General features: G+C 36.7%; 1 protein-coding gene across 3 annotated transcripts in view; it reads left to right on the forward strand.

The window, feature by feature from the left end:
• The window catches only part of LOC107099507 (transcription initiation factor TFIID subunit 4-like), a 152576-nt gene that overhangs the window by 64833 nt on the left and 71855 nt on the right, over positions 1 to 15888 (forward strand). For all 3 annotated transcript variants that reach the window (XM_015397656.1, XM_015397657.1, XM_015397658.1), the window contains 2 exons: positions 5726 to 5851; positions 15013 to 15069. In XM_015397656.1, coding sequence (XP_015253142.1) covers positions 5726 to 5851; positions 15013 to 15069 — 183 coding nt within the window. The remainder of the gene's footprint in view (positions 1 to 5725; positions 5852 to 15012; positions 15070 to 15888) is intronic.

The following is a 15888-nucleotide window of genomic DNA, read 5'->3' on the forward strand; positions in this document are numbered from 1 at the left end:
CATTTGGCAACTTTCACTCTGATGCTCCAAGATACAATACAAATTTTATAACAAATAACCTGTGGAAAAAGTATTAACAGGGCCCCTGTTGGTTGTACAGTCTAAAATAATAATAAGTTTTATACAAGAATCTGAAGGGCACTGTACACACCAAATAACAAAGTAAGGCGAACAAGACAAGTAGTTAGAATACAATAAAAATACATGGATAAAAAAGAGATCTAATATTCTATTCGTACAAAGAAAGCCATTGTGGAAAATAATTCTAGAGGTCAACTCAAATATATCTTGAAAGAAAACATTGTAAAAACCCAAACATTCATTTCTAAAAAAGAAAAGGCCAATCAGAGCTGGGCAGACATAACAGAAATTGTGAAACAATAAGAAAAAACCTAAGAAACACGAAAGTCTGAAAAGATGCTTGAGTCTAATGAGGCAGGAAATGTAACGACGTTTGCAAATGAACGTAAAGCTGGGCAATAAAACAATAACAATATAAATTATAACACCAGATCAACATAATTTTAAGGTAATTCTGTTAGAATGTTCTTTAATTCATTGGATTAAAATCCAGCATTACACGGCATTCTGGGGGATGTAGGCAGATCAAAGAATTGAAGCTCTTTTGGCCAAGCTAAGCAAGCTTAGTGGTAGGGCAGACCGATTTTTAAATGTTAAATGTTAGATTTACATTGATTTAAGGTTACAGAATAATTCGTCCTTTCCTTTATTTCAAACATTAATTAATTAATTAATATTGATTTATATCATGAAATGTTTTTTAAGCTATATGGGACAGTTCTGATTAGACCATGCTCCTTTACCTTTGCCTCATTTATGGCTCATTCCTCAAAAGTTGAAATGTTTTGTAGCCTAACGCTGCGTCAAACATCTCCATAACTTTATCTCTGACCTGCCGTCCCACGGGTTTCATTTTCTACTATGCATTACTTTATCCTTTCACATAAAATCCAATAAAATAGAATAAGATTTGCAGCTTTAATGTGACTACGGTGTGGGTGTCCTGCAAAAAGTAACTAACAATGACTCCAGCTGCAGAGACAGCGCTCTCCAGAAGTCCACGTTGGATCACGCTCCTTCCGCGAGTGTAAAACACGTTATCCATACACATTAATATCCCTTTTCTGTCCTCAAACAGCAGCCATTACCTCTCTCTTTATTGTTTTATACATTAATGTGCCATGGATTGTTTGTTGTGTTGCAATATAAGGGTATAGATCACCAGCTTTATTCCAAAACGATGTTTTACAGGTTTGTTTTGATGATGTTATGATGATTGGCATTATCAAAAAGTCTGTAACGTACAATTTCCATTAATTTTTAATAAACAAGTCTGCAAATTTATATGAGACATCATCTTTCCATCTCACTCAGTTATTTATAGTGGTGTCAACTAAAAAAAACTAGTTCAATATGAAATTACTGTTAATTTCATCATTCTTTTAATTATAACAGAGGAAAATAGATCAGAAAAGGCTGAAAAGGCACAGATTACATCCAAACATGTCATGTTTTGGTCTCACCTTCCCTGCTCATATGTGGTTTTATGGCAAACACATTTTTTTTATTTATTTTTTTGGTGGTGATCCTTTTATTACCAAACCAGCCTTGTCTTTGTTTTGTGTTTTGTTATCACCATTTAGCGTCCTAACTGGTACTGTCAGAGCATTATATGGTCTTACCCAGAGGGGAGTGTGCTCAGATGTCACTAATGATAGGAAGTTACAGTATTGTTTATCTTGGCTGTAAAACACATAATTCATCATGGCACCATTCCAGTTAAACAGTAATAATTGGGAATATTTCTTTCTTTTTTTTTTTCTTTTAAACACCCACAGCTGAACTTTTGGTCTCTTCTTATTATTATTTTTGCTGGTTGACCTTTTTTTTTTCTGCTTTTGCTTTAATGTCAACTGATGCACTCAACCTAATCTGGTGAAACGGCCTTTTTGTTGTAGATTTTTATTCAAACTTCTGTAAAGTTTTTTTGTGGCGTCATGGTTTATATTTGTGTTAATTTGTCACCTTTTTTTACCCATGTTTGTTTCAGGCATGATGCCTTAACTCACATGGCGAGGTACACGGTTATTTCATGCAGCGCAGCATCCAATCAGTATTGGACATCGGCCAGTACGCTCAGCATCATGGTTGGAAAAAAATAGATCCTGCATCTCTAATCGTAAACAAACTACACGAGGAAATCATAAACTAAGCTCAAAGGAAGAGGCAAGACCTAATAAAATGAAATGAAGGGATTATAAATGATTGTGAACAAATTACATTTTTTATTTTTTTTTACCTTGACCTGTGACCTCACTGAGACAGGAACAAAACATATGAACAATCTGCTCAGGCAAGATTTTCAGATTTTCAGATGTTCATCATATATGAGCAAATTCAGACAGTTGATTGGATTTTCTCTAGGCCATACATTTATATTGCTTATGCAATTAGCTATCTTAAATTAAATTTACAATCCAGTCAAGTAAATTTTTCTAATTCATGTAGGCTTAAAACGAGAGTAAGAACATCCTTAAAATATTTCAATAGAACCGATAGATGCTGTTATTCCATCCTTCGTCTTTAAGAACCATCCTGTTCCTGCTGAAGAAAGCATAGCTGCAGCATCATGCTGCTACCACCATGCTTCAGTGGAGAGGCTGAGCTTATGGTGATTTACAGTTTTACTTTACTTTGCTTTTCACTCCCCATTTTCGGGGCTTGTCTAATCTGACCAGAGTTTCCTTTTTGTTGAATCTTAAGACATTCAGCCTCTAATATGGATCTTTTTTAGCCTTCACTAGTTTTCTCTAATAGAAGATCTTTGAGGTTTTTCCAGAGCAGCAGTATTTATATTGAGGTTACTGTAAATTGCAGCCAGGTGGACTTCAAATAAATATGCAAACCATGAGTAATTTTTCTTCCACTCTAATTTGCTTTGCTTTAGTTTTTTCAAATAAGAGTCATTTGTTTTGATGTAAGCTGAAGAAAAAAGAAAAAAAAAGTTTAACAGCATTATATGTTAGCAGCTTTGGACCTACCGTTTGTTGGACAACATAAAGTAAACACTCAGATTAGATTATGATGGAATTTTTTCAAAACGGCACAGAAACTTCAGTGAGCTTTTTGAACCGCTTATTTAGCTTCATATGGCGAAGTCTGCACATGAAGAATTTGAGTTTGTAGCTGATACAAACCCACAAAACTTAGTTTAAGAGCTCCTTTAAATGCCCTCAAGTTGTCACCAAACATGAGAGCTGGAAGTTTCCACACTATCACTGAAAACCCGAGAAAAGTACTCGCCTACGTACACCTGCACACTTTTTCTCATTATGGGCGACTCTACCTCACACATCCCATAAATGTAACCATATAACAACATTTAATTGGTCTACATTAAAGCAGAAGCCATCCCCACAACAAGATGAAGTCTTTGCATGGCAAGGGGAACTGGGGGGAAACTTTGAAAATATGTTTTTCTTGATGCCGAGGCGGCGGGAGGGAAAGCACTGGCACAGTTGTCCCCTTCTTGTTTTTGCGCAGCTACTCTCTATTCGTTCTTCTCTTCTTTTTTGTGGTTTTCCAAATGAGGTGTGCTCTAGCTAGAGAGAGAAGAAGGGAGGGAGCTCTGTGAAGCCACTCTGTTGACATCAGCGAAAAAAGAAAACAAAGAGGGAGCAATGGAGGAAGACCAAAAGACAAGGCGGCCTCTTAAAGAGCAGCCGGGCTTCAGCAGGAGCTACGGCAAGAGTGCAGGCTCAGCTCTGCAACAAAGAGAAGGGAGGCTGGATGAGAGAGACAGAGGCGGGGGCGATGGCGAAGAGACCCCTCTGATGTGTCTTTGTGTTGTGTGCCACTCAGCTTCTCTCATCCCCTTATGGAAACACTGGATATATGCGGAAGACGAGAGGAGAGTGGCATCGAAATGAAGCGCAACGCGAGAACAGAGCTGCATCAGAGACATGCAGCCACACAGGGAGAGAGAAGCAATTATCCTATTAACTTTTGATGACCTAAAAAAGTTGTTTTTTACATTTGCCTTCTTATTTCCCACATGGGAGGTGAAGCAAAGAGTCTGTAAATAGAAGAAGTTTGTGTGGTTAGGAGTGCGGATTTGCGCAGACCGGTTGGGTTTCATTTCAGCTCCGTCTTTATTTGTTCCTGTTGTTTAACCGAACGCGTTCAGATGGTTTTTTTCGTATTTTTTAGTTGAAAACAGGTATAAAGTGGCCTTAAGCAGTATAACAGGGGTCCCTAAACTTCTTGTTCAAAGGTTTAAATCTGCTCTCTAGATTAGCTCAACAACCAGAGATGAACGTTTAACTTTTATTAAAATAAAAACTTAGAAGCTAAATAAATAGTTTATAGTTGTTTTTAACTCTTAGCTGCTCTGTTCAACTTAATTACTTTTCTTCCTCAAACAATAGCAGCTTTTTTCTACACAAATAATAAAGAAAAATACCCAAACTGAGACGTTCTAATCTAGAAAAAACAGGTGTGTTAGTTCGCCTTCATCAAGCTACATACCTACAACTTTTTTAACAAAATTCAGTTTATTAATTAATTAATTTCTTAGAATTTTTTCTTTTGAAATATTTGACAAAATACCTAAAGCAAGTTAATTGGGCTAATATGTAAAATTAATTAACGTTGTTAATCTAATGTGACACAGATTTGCTTAGAAAGTGAAAACACAACAAAGGTACATTGCAAATATGGAGTATAAGAAAGTCATTTTTTCTTAAAATACCGTGTTTTCTCTTGATTTGAGCAGGAATAAGATGATTTACCTCTAAAATAAAAACAAAAAACACCTGTAATATCTTATTTGAAATGCATAATATCTAATCCTCTTATTTTAAAGACAGAAATACTCATTCTGTTGGCAAATCACCTTATTACCCTGCTAAGCTTAAGGCTAAAAACTCATATTTTAAGAAATTTGTACTTATTTCTTATGCTTTAAAAGAAGCTTTAATATTAGACTGGATTTCATTACATTCTGTGTAAAATGATGTGATTAGCTGTTCTAAAAACAACCTAGATCAGGTGTCTTTTAAATGTATTTCCAAATGGTTTTCTGACTCAGTACATGTGCATCGTCTCTGCTGACGAACTTTGAAGAAGAAGCGTGTTAATGGTAGAAGCAAAATATTTCTCATGCTTCATTGGTTACTACCCTATTTCAGCATTAATATTTCAGTAAGACAGACTGTGAGGAAAACTTGTTGTCTGTGTTGCTTTCTTTCTCTGATCCTAGCATATCTAAACTATAAAACAAAGCACTTTTCTTAAATCTGTTTTTAAACTGCTAAAAAAGTTACTATCTAAAGAAACCCAGGTGATTGCATCTATACAGTCTGCATCTACGTCTCTTTTCTCCGCAAATAAAACATAATGTGCAGCAAAACAATAATTGTTGTTTGAGGCAAACCTGTTTGCCCTTTAATTCTACAGGTTTTCCCTTGAAAAAAGGGTTTCTTGTACAAAAGCAACAATTAAAGTCAGTAGTAAAATGAAATCTCTTTCTTTGAAAGAAAAGCTTTAAAAAACATACTCCAAAATGATGTGAATGTAGATATTTGGGTGTAGATTTGCTAACATCTGTCAGGATGTTGATTAAGTTTATTGGCAAAGCTGAAGACATAGCTTCTTATTTTGTCGTTGTAACCCTGCTATCGTTCTCTCTCCGTCTGCTTCCCAGGACGACGAATGCTACGAGCAGTCTGCAGACGTTCGCTCGCAGCTCCGCTTCTTCGAGCAGCTGGAGAGGATGGAGAAGCAGAGGAAGGATGAGCAGGAGAGAGAGATCCTTCTGAAAGCCGCTAAAGTGAGTTATCGTCACCTCGCTGTCTTGATTTGCGGGTGTGTGACAGAGTGTGTGTCAGTGCGTGTGTTGCTCTTGTGTTGGCTCTGACAGATGAATTAGAGTGTGACTCCCATGGATGAGGTGACCCAGGCTGCTGGCCTCAGGCCTCCTCTGTCCTGGCGCTTCTTCCCTGGACACAAGGAGGAGGGGCTGGGATCAGTACGATATAAAACTCCTATCCAGCACAGCCAGATCGACCCTTTCTAATCCAAACTGTTTCCTCTGATGCCAACACACACAAGAAACACACCTATTAATTCAGCTCAGATCAATCAGCTGGTTCTAAAACGTGAAGAATTGGATTTTTTTCATTTTCATTGAAAGCATCAAACCTAACTGCATCTGTTATCACATCCACTAACATACGTAAGAATAAAAAATATCTGTAAAAGGATAAGCGACGCATCGTTTGATGTTAGATTAGAACCATTTTACGATTTCTTTCTTTTATTTTTCTATTGAAAGGCTCACCTTTATGAAAGCACCTGCAGCGCATTTTTCTGTTTCACGTTAGTGTTTATAGGAAGAACAAAATCAAAGTGAAATGATGCCTACAATATTTCCTGGTTGATGCATCTCCAGAAAAGGGCCTTTGCTCAGCTGATGGATTATGAAGAAACTCAACAACATTTCCTGATAAAACAAACTCACATTAATCATTAGTCAAGGCGAAAGGAATAAACTCTTTCTGTCATGTGTAGCTCTTAATGTTTTTACTTGTAAAGACATTAAGAATAACTATAAATAATAAACATGTAACTGATGAACCTTCAAAGCATTGATTCTCAAATGCTCAAAATGTAAACATATGTAATAAATGTTTATCACATACACAGAGTTATATTGTTCAAGTGTTAATTCTTTTTTATTTCTGTGAATTTGGCTTACGGCTAATGAAAGCCCAAAATCCACTTTCCCAGGAATGTTATTGCCTACATTCATAGGGTGTGACTAACTGTCACTGACACACATATCCTCAAAGATGGGAAGCTGCAAAAGCTAATTGTTAAAGAATCAGGCTGTTTGCAGGGTGCTGTATCTAAACATATTAATGCTAAAAAAGAGTCGTGGAAAAAAAAAAGCGAGTTGAAATTGAAGCATATGCAACAGAGATAAACATCCTTTGAGATTATCGTTGAAAAAAAGCCACTTTATGACTTTTGGTGATGCCTTAAGGAGAAGCTGGGGTCAGAACTTCAATAGCCACCACACACACAGACATCCAACAAGCAATAAAACTTTAAAAAGTTAAAAGTTTTAATCCACATCCCAGTGCCAGAGGTGTAATACTGATGGGATTAAAAGAAAAATGTATGGACTACTATGCAGTAGTTACACGTTCTCTTTCATGATGAAAAAAAATCATTTCATTAGAGCATTTGGGATGGGAACAGCATTTCTGTTGAATATAATTGAATCGCTTCATTCAGTTTATTAAAATGATTTATTCAAAAGATTCGTTCCTTAAATCCATAATTTTTTGTTGCTACAGTTTTGGTTTTACAGTCCAAATTGGTGAGAAGTTTTGCTTCAGTCACATTTAGTTTGTCGTTTTCAAAGCTTTGACTCAGTTTCTGCTCCTTCACATTTAAAGTAGGCAGTAAGCATGGCTTTAGTGATATTAGGTGTGCTAATCATCAAACATTAAGACTGATTATGTCCTTTAACAGTTAAAGAAGCTAAGAAAGATCAAACTTTTTTAAGATTCGATTTAACCCATTTTTTTTATTCTTTTGCAACTGTAAGTTAGTTGACTCAGATGTAAAAAGGATGAAAAAAATGTATCATGAGTTTTAGAGAACAAAATAAAATCATTTCCAGGTCATGATTAGCTTAAGTGGATAATCAGGGGTTGATCATTACCTGTATGAGGCGATGAGTTCGTGAAACATCACCCTCACAGCCCTACAGGATTCACTCATTGATTCATACTGTGAATCCACATCATTTCTGCTGATTAATATTTGGTGAATCGCTCCTTGTTCGCATTTCTCTGTGTTTCCAGTAGGTGAGCTTGGGGAAGCTAACTTTAGCCAGCTTTAGTCGTTAGTTTGGAGGTATTCCATTATTAGCTGGGGGTAACAGAGATTATTTTGTGAGTCGCAGAGGCCGGAGGTCCCACTCCCAACCCTCTCACCCTGGTTTTTACTTAGTGATTCGCTTCAGTTCATTGACAATTGATTCACATATTGGAACAAATCCTCATTGATGACTAAAGCAATGTTTTTGGAAGTTAAGGTACTGTCAAGAGGAAGAGGAAAGAGGACAAGATTTCAGTTGGGTGTGAAATAGTATGAAGTTACAGCTAAATGAGTGATAGTATAATGAGCCATGTCAACTTGCGGGATTGTTCCGTATTTAGAAATAGAAGAACCTGTCCCGTAATTAGTGGAAAAGGAACGCACTTTGTCCCGTATTACTGTGAGAGTAAAAAATTAGTCAGTAAAAAGCTGATGGAAAATGAAGAACATGTGCAAATTAGATACAAAACTTACGGTAAACTTGTTCCTGAGAGAACCAACGCATGTACAGGGAGAACATGCAAACTCCATGAAGAAAGACCCCGGCCTGGGAATCAAACCTGGAACCTGCTTGCTGCAAGGCAGCAGTTCTACTCATTGCACCACTTTTCATCCCATAACACCAATTTTATTGTCAAAATACAGACTAACTATGAGTTCTGTATGTTTTATCCACGTTTGTCTCCTATTGAGCCATACGTGTTCCTTAAAATGTATAAAATTCACTGCAGTCGGAAAAAGCTGATAATATCCAAAGGAAAATGCCCTGCAGTGCAAGGTTAGTGTAAAGGTAAGTACCGTAAAGTCTCTAATATAGGCCCGGGCCTTTATTTCACTCAAGTGCATCGCGGTCCAGGCCTTTATTGGATAGAGGCCAGTATTAGAGACAGGCCTCTATTGCTATTTGAGCAAAACAGACTACCAGTGGAATGAATAAAAATGAGATTTTGTGTCTATTTGAACCTATAAAACACTAGGTTCATTTATTGAAAAAGTACAGTTACCATGTCTCGCTTGGTTTGAAGTAAAAAAAAAAAAAAAAAATCCTCCAATTCTGTTTAATTCTCCTCCTCAGTTTCCTCCTCCTCTTCATCTCTCCCTTTAATCTCCTCATCACTCGCGCTCCTCCTGTTCTGCTGCGTGTCTGTTCTCTTCCTCGCGCAGACGGGCAGCAGCAGGGCTTGTCGTTCAGCTGCGCAGGGCTGTGGTACTTGTATGTTACTACCACAAGTATAATGTTGAGGTATGCCCAGAAAAAACGTTTATAGCCCCGGCCTGTATTAGAGACCGGCCATTATTTACCTCCTCTGACAGCGAGACCGGCCATTATTAGAGACCCGGCCGCTATTGGAATACAGGCCAATATTAGAGAATTTACGGTAGTTTAATTATTTCTGATGGAACCAGGGTCCCACCGTACAGATTCTCTTAAAAGCTTATTTTAATTTGTTAATTGCATCATTATATCCAAGTCCTTCAATGCAGGTTATTAAAAAAATTATATTGTTGATAAAATTTGACCACGTTACCTCAAGACCTGCCTGGTTTTTAATGTCTTTTCAAACAGTCATAGATTTTCTGCTGGTTAGCTGTGAAGAAAGCATTGCATCAATGCAAAGTGTCTCTCAGAATCGGAGTGTTTTAAATAGGGCGCTAAAAACAATAGCTTTTAGATCCCTATGTCAGCACCATGCTCTGCATTATTTAACACTCTAAAACACTTTTTTTTTTGGACAGTAGTAAACTCTTTTAGTAGCAGCATTAGCAAATAACTCTTCAAAAAAAAAAAAAGCCTGGTCCATCTTGGAGGAGCTACACTCGAGGCTGTTCAAACTGCATGATTGCATGGATCGCAGAGGAAAGTTTGACTTCACCCCAGAGCTATATCTGTGGCTTTTTGGCTGCTGTTGCCATGGTGTTTTGGTTTGAGGAGATGTTTGGAGAGCAGCCCTTTGCGTAACGATTATACAAGTTGTTCCACTCTCGGTTGTGGAGGAAAAACCAACTGCTTCCAACATGTGTGTTCATGTCCTCTGTACAGTTGCTGTGCGTTACTTAGGATCAAATATAGTTATAAAATCTGTAATAAGTAACTCAGTGGGCATTAAACCTGCTAATGTTTAAAAAACGAAAACCCTTCAGCACCAAACTTGCAGTTAAAGTGGCTGCAAAATATCATTACTTTTCTTAACCAATATAAATCAGATACACTGCAAAAATGGATCTAAAAAGAAGTCAAGCTCACTAAAAAAGTTTTTATTCCCTTATTTGACTCCTTAGAATAAGATCATTTTTATTTTTTGGAATTCGATTAAGATAATACAATTTTCTCTTATTTTATACATGAAACATCTTATTCCATTGGCAAATTGTCTCACTTCTCAAAACAAGAGAAAATAGACTTTTTCAAAAACCAAAAACTTAAGTGTAATTTTGTGCTGTTAGCTGCATTTTTCACTCTAATATTTTATTAGATTGTTTATAGGGATGCACGATATTGGGATTTTGGCCGATATCCGATATGCCGATATTTTAAAACTCATGTAGCCGATAACCGATATCGATACCGATGTTAAAGCTGGACAAAAATAAGTAGTCATTGAAAATAGCAGTTTTGTTATCCATTTCTGACACTTTGAAAAATAATATACTCAAATATATTTTCATATGCTGATATCAAATAGATTTTTAAAAACGCGGTATCGATCTATTTTACTTTCAAAATCTCGTGAAATTTCATCGTTCTGTTACAAACTCTCGTGATATTTTGCAAATTCTTGTGAGATTTTGTTAGTAAAATAGATCGATACCGCATCAATATATCAACATATTTCGTAGCATAACGTAGCATAACGATGACATATAGCAATATTTCATTAGTAAAAGAGATTGATATGGTGTTTTTAAAGGGCAATATATCAGCATATGAAGATATTGGGATATTTTAATGTATCAATATTTTTTCCCTCCTCTTTAGAAGTTTTTAAGTCTGTAAAAAAGAAGTTTTTGAGAAAGAAGAAGAAGTAGTATTTTTTTTTTTTAGACTTTAGAGACTCAGAAGCTGATCAAATATTGGGTTAAATATCGGTGGGGTGGCCGATGTCCGATATTCAGTTTTAAGGCCGATACCAATAGGGGGCCAATTATATCATGCATCCCAAATTGTTTACACAAGTAATATGTTTCAGGCAGAGAAGCTACTTTTTGCTGTGGCTGATTATTTGTGTTCGGCACTTTCACCAAATTTTCTCTTCTCTTTAGACTTTTCCAAATACTGTCACGTTACAAGCATTTTGTTTTCAGTTGGAAAAACTGTGAAAAAAAGGGAATATTTTTGATCTGGAAGGAAGATGTTGACGGGTTTTTAACCGTATTTATCAATCTGAAAGTTATAGTGAGCATGTTAACTCGGCCTTCACCTCCACAACAGAAATGTTTCCATCTAATCAAGTCTTACAATCATAGATCAAGGCAAAGTTTTATTGATTTTGTATTGAGATTAATATACTAAGGATAAAAAGATTATCTTAGATTGTTAATTTTTAGAAAAACAAAAAAGGAATCATAATAAGTGCAAAAATTGATTTTTAAAGCTTAGTAAGACATTGTAAATTATAATCTCAAAACCAGAGGTCTTATTATGTGCAGTTGTCATTCTGAGTTGCAGAAATCTTTACGGAACAGTTGTTAGCTTCCTGAATCTGGTCTCATTAGACAATTGTGGAGAAGAAAGCATTTGTTGATAGAAATGCAGAGAAGGTTCTATCTTTTATTATGCATAAAGCTGTATAGAGGACATAGCAAACATGCAAAAGGAGATTCTCTGGTTGGATGTACAAAATGTAACTTAATAGAAGTGATAATCTTACAGAGCGTATCGCTCGAACACACCTCCCCCACAATGAAGCTCGGTGCATCATGCTGTGATGTTGATTTTTCTTCCTTAGGGAGAGGGAATATGGTCAGAGGTGATGGGAAGATAAAGAGAGTTAAACATAAAGACGTTTAAAAAACAACTACACACACTCAAAAAACAAAATTTTATTTATTTATGATACCAAACCCATCAGAAGTGTCAAACTCCTGCTACATTTAGATGTTTCTTTACTTCATCAAACCCAAATCAAATATTTTAAATACTGGGAAGTAAATCTTGCCTTTTATTTAGGTGTTTTAGAGCAGGGGCTCAAGAGCACTGCAGTTTGACACCTCTGCTGTATGTCAAGGACTATTCAAGCGTGAGAATGGCCTAGTTCAAGTAAACAATCCCTGGCTGTAAATTTTTCAAAATTTTTCTTGTTTTTACAATGAAAGAATAGTTTCAGTCTTTAGATGTGCTCTTCTCGCATATTAAGTGTTCGGATGGGTCCTATTTTTTACAAACATAATGCATCCTTTTCTTTCTCTCAGCACTTAGACGCTACTTTGCGGCAGCTGGCTGATAAGATGCAGAATCCGCCAGTGGCAGCACTGGTCTCTGCAAACAGTCCATCTGCACCGTCCCCTCCCACTCCTCTCTCCCTCCATGTCTCCTGTTTCAGCACCCGTTCATTGGGCTTCAGAATTAGAAATCCATTGTGATAATCCCTTCCACTGTCATCTTTCCACATTCCTCCCTCACTGTAAGGCTTCCTTCTGTCGACCGTGCCGGCCGTTTAAAAGATGACTCAGGACTTGAGGGATGCTCTGGCCCACTGGAGGGCAAACACATTAGTCTTGGTTCAGACATCGACCAATACGTGCACTGCCTGATATATGTAAAGCCAATTAGCAGGAAGGCTTAGGAGTTGCTGATCTTCATCCAAACGATAGGTTAGATGGATGGAGGAGAAACGCACTAATAGTCGGCAGTGATTATGATAGAAGCTGTTTTTAATAAACATAATGTGAAGAGTGTTTAAAAAACTATTTTATTAATATAGACTATGATGGTCTGAGGTTTGCTCAGATTTAGATGTCTTTGTCCAAATATAGGTTTTGCATAGTTAACGGCTCCACGTTTTGTCTCATTGAAGAGAATCTTTTTCCATTGTTGTTGCAAGAAAATCAACTTATTTTGTGAATGGAAATTTTGAAGAAAAAGCCTATAAAAAATATGGCTTTCAGAGCAACTTTGCTGTTGTTTCAAGTATTTTTTATATATTTTTTCTTTCTTTAAATTATAGTTTTTCTGATTGAGTTTTATGAATGGCATCCTTTTCAAATATCTTTTAACAGATCGTATTTTCTCCACTTCAAGCCCAATAACACTCGCTCTTGAAGCGCATATTGATCACTACAATACTGTTACTGATGTCTATGCAGACCAATAGGACCTGCCCCCAGAAGTTAAGAGAATGTGATCTGGATAACGCTAATTGAAAAGAATGCAATTTGCTAAACTCAATCTAAAAAAAACAAAAATTTGAGAAAAAATATGAAATATATAAAAATATAAAAAATCTGTAAATCTATAAAACAAGGCAAAAAAATACAATTAAAACTTAAATTTGAAGAACAAAACATTTTTTACACACCATATTCTTTGCCTGTACATGCACATCTGAAAAACAAAAATTTGAGAAAAAATATTAAATATATAAAAATATAAAAAATCTGTAAATGTATAAAACAAGGGGGAAAAAAACATTAAGGCTAAAATTTGAAGTAGAAAAATCTTTTTTAGACACCATGTTCTTTGCCTGCAACAATAATGGAACAGAATTCACTCCACACACTGCAACCACAAACTTTAACCTATCTCAACACAAACTGCCACTTAATTATTAAGTGGAAAGCTAAATAACACAGTTTATTTTATTTTTTACTAATACAATGATTATCCTTTATTAAGCTCCATCTGTTCTCTCATCATTTCTTACCAATGAACTCTGCAAAAGAAGCATCTCCTCAGCATAACGCCACCTGCACCGTGTATCACTGCGAATAGCACGTGTTCCCAGTGATTCTCCATTTTTGTTGTAACTAGAAGAACCTTCTTCTTCATGTCAGATGTTGCCCCAACATCACAACTACCAAACACACTCTAAAAACGGATCAAATAATTAATAAACGTTTCCCCCAAAAAATTATATTTGCTCTTAATTAGAGCCGATAAATTAGATGATCTGCTAATAGAATGAAAATTTTTGCCTTTAAAATATGACAAGTAGATCTTATGCACTTGAATTAATATATAGTTTTTTTTTTTACTCTAAATATAAACTTACCTTTTCTTTTGGTAATTAGTCTTACGTGCTTAAAACAATAAAAAAAAAAAACACCATATATTTGTTATTTGCAAAACATTTGGAATAAAACCCACGTAATTAACCTCCCACTGTCAAGAACTATTTGATATTGAGTCATCACATTAAGGACCCTAAAAAAAGTATAAATAAAATGCTTAAAGAAGGTCAGGATGTGGTAATGCCCCTTCAAGAACTGCTCTATTTCCCATGTTCATGGAGCAGACTGTGGTTAATTCTGCCACATGAAACGATGCACCTTATGCCTGCATTCACAAACAACCCTCAGTTAGTCCCTGGTGCCACGATGAGCCTGTGTTGCCCGCAGTGGTCATCTGTACATGCACATTTGGCTCTGTCGTGAAGGATTTCCAGGGACAAGTACATTCACCCAGATCATAGCGGCTGATTAAAATAGAAGTGCTGTGTTGTTACGCCAGGGACACACGGATAGCCACACTGGCTTCACACACGGTGACACACAGACAGCCGTTGCCACTAACACTCACCAACATCCTCTCCCCTGTGTGTGTGTGTGTGTGTGTGTGTGTATTCTGGCTCCTGCAGACTTTTTAATAACCTCTTTTGATTAGAATCCCCCTGCAGCAGCTTATTTAGGGCTGGATTTGGAGCAGGTTTAAAGGCCACTGCCCCCCAGGGGGGTGCTCCATTGCTCTTCTCTGTATTCAGATATGATGTCCTTGACACCTCTGTATCCTGTTCCCATTTTACACTTTTTTTTTCTTCTACAGCAACAGATGAGTAGCAAAACGTGTCTGTGTATTGGAGAGGTGGGCTGCTTAAACCAGCTGTTAACCTGTATCCCCTCCACCCATCCTCACCCTCCTCCTTTTTTTTTTTTTTAACTCCACAGAGTCGCTCCAGGCAAGAAGACCCAGAGCAAGCTCGACTGAAACAGAAAGCTAAGGAGGTAAGCTGCTGCGGAGATCATTACCCTTGACATTTCCCCAACTCCAGCGCATAAATTTTTCATGCTTCGCTACATATGTAATGCCATTTAAAGTCGGACTTAAAAAAGTTTGGAGAATTATTCGCACCGATTGATGCCGGTGTGTAGAAAATGATTCTCTGCACACCAAAGACACAGCCTCCACCTTTTTATTTTTTTTGTTCTCTCTATTCAGCCTCCCTATCATTGAGTTTTATCTATTACTCTGTGGGCTCTGCCTCTTTGATACAAAGGATAAGAAATGCATAAACTGTCCATTAGGTTAAACCATTATTGCACCTCCATTTGTAGTTTTCCCATTTTTTTTTAAACACGTATTTTCTTCTGGATTTTTGGAACAGAGCATAATATCCTAGATTTTTTAACAATACCTTTCTGTGCTTCATCCCAGGGTTCCCAGTCATCCCAAATACAGAGAAGCCTTGAATATAAACATTACAAAGGAACATTTTTTGTTCCAAGTTTTTAAGAATTAAATCTATTTTCAGGCTGTAATGATTTGGGTAAGCCACAGCTCAAAACCGGAGCTTCTCTGACTGTGCCGTTTTTTTGCTAGTTGTGTCTCCCACAGCTGTCTTAGACAGACTGAGGCTTAAAGAAAGGCAGAAGTGTAATTTAGTAGTTAAAAACCAGGAAAATACGCCAGATAAATCACTGTTAGCTCTGTTTAAAAGGTGTACAGCGTCCAATATGCCAAAGATGCCAATCGGTCGAAGCCACTTTGATTCAAATGTTGGGTATTGTCCCCAATATATCAATTATTATAGCAATTTCCGGGGG

Source organism: Cyprinodon variegatus, unplaced genomic scaffold (genome assembly GCF_000732505.1).
Source record: "Cyprinodon variegatus isolate N-32 unplaced genomic scaffold, C_variegatus-1.0 Scaffold879, whole genome shotgun sequence".
Taxonomy (NCBI): domain Eukaryota; kingdom Metazoa; phylum Chordata; class Actinopteri; order Cyprinodontiformes; family Cyprinodontidae; genus Cyprinodon; species Cyprinodon variegatus.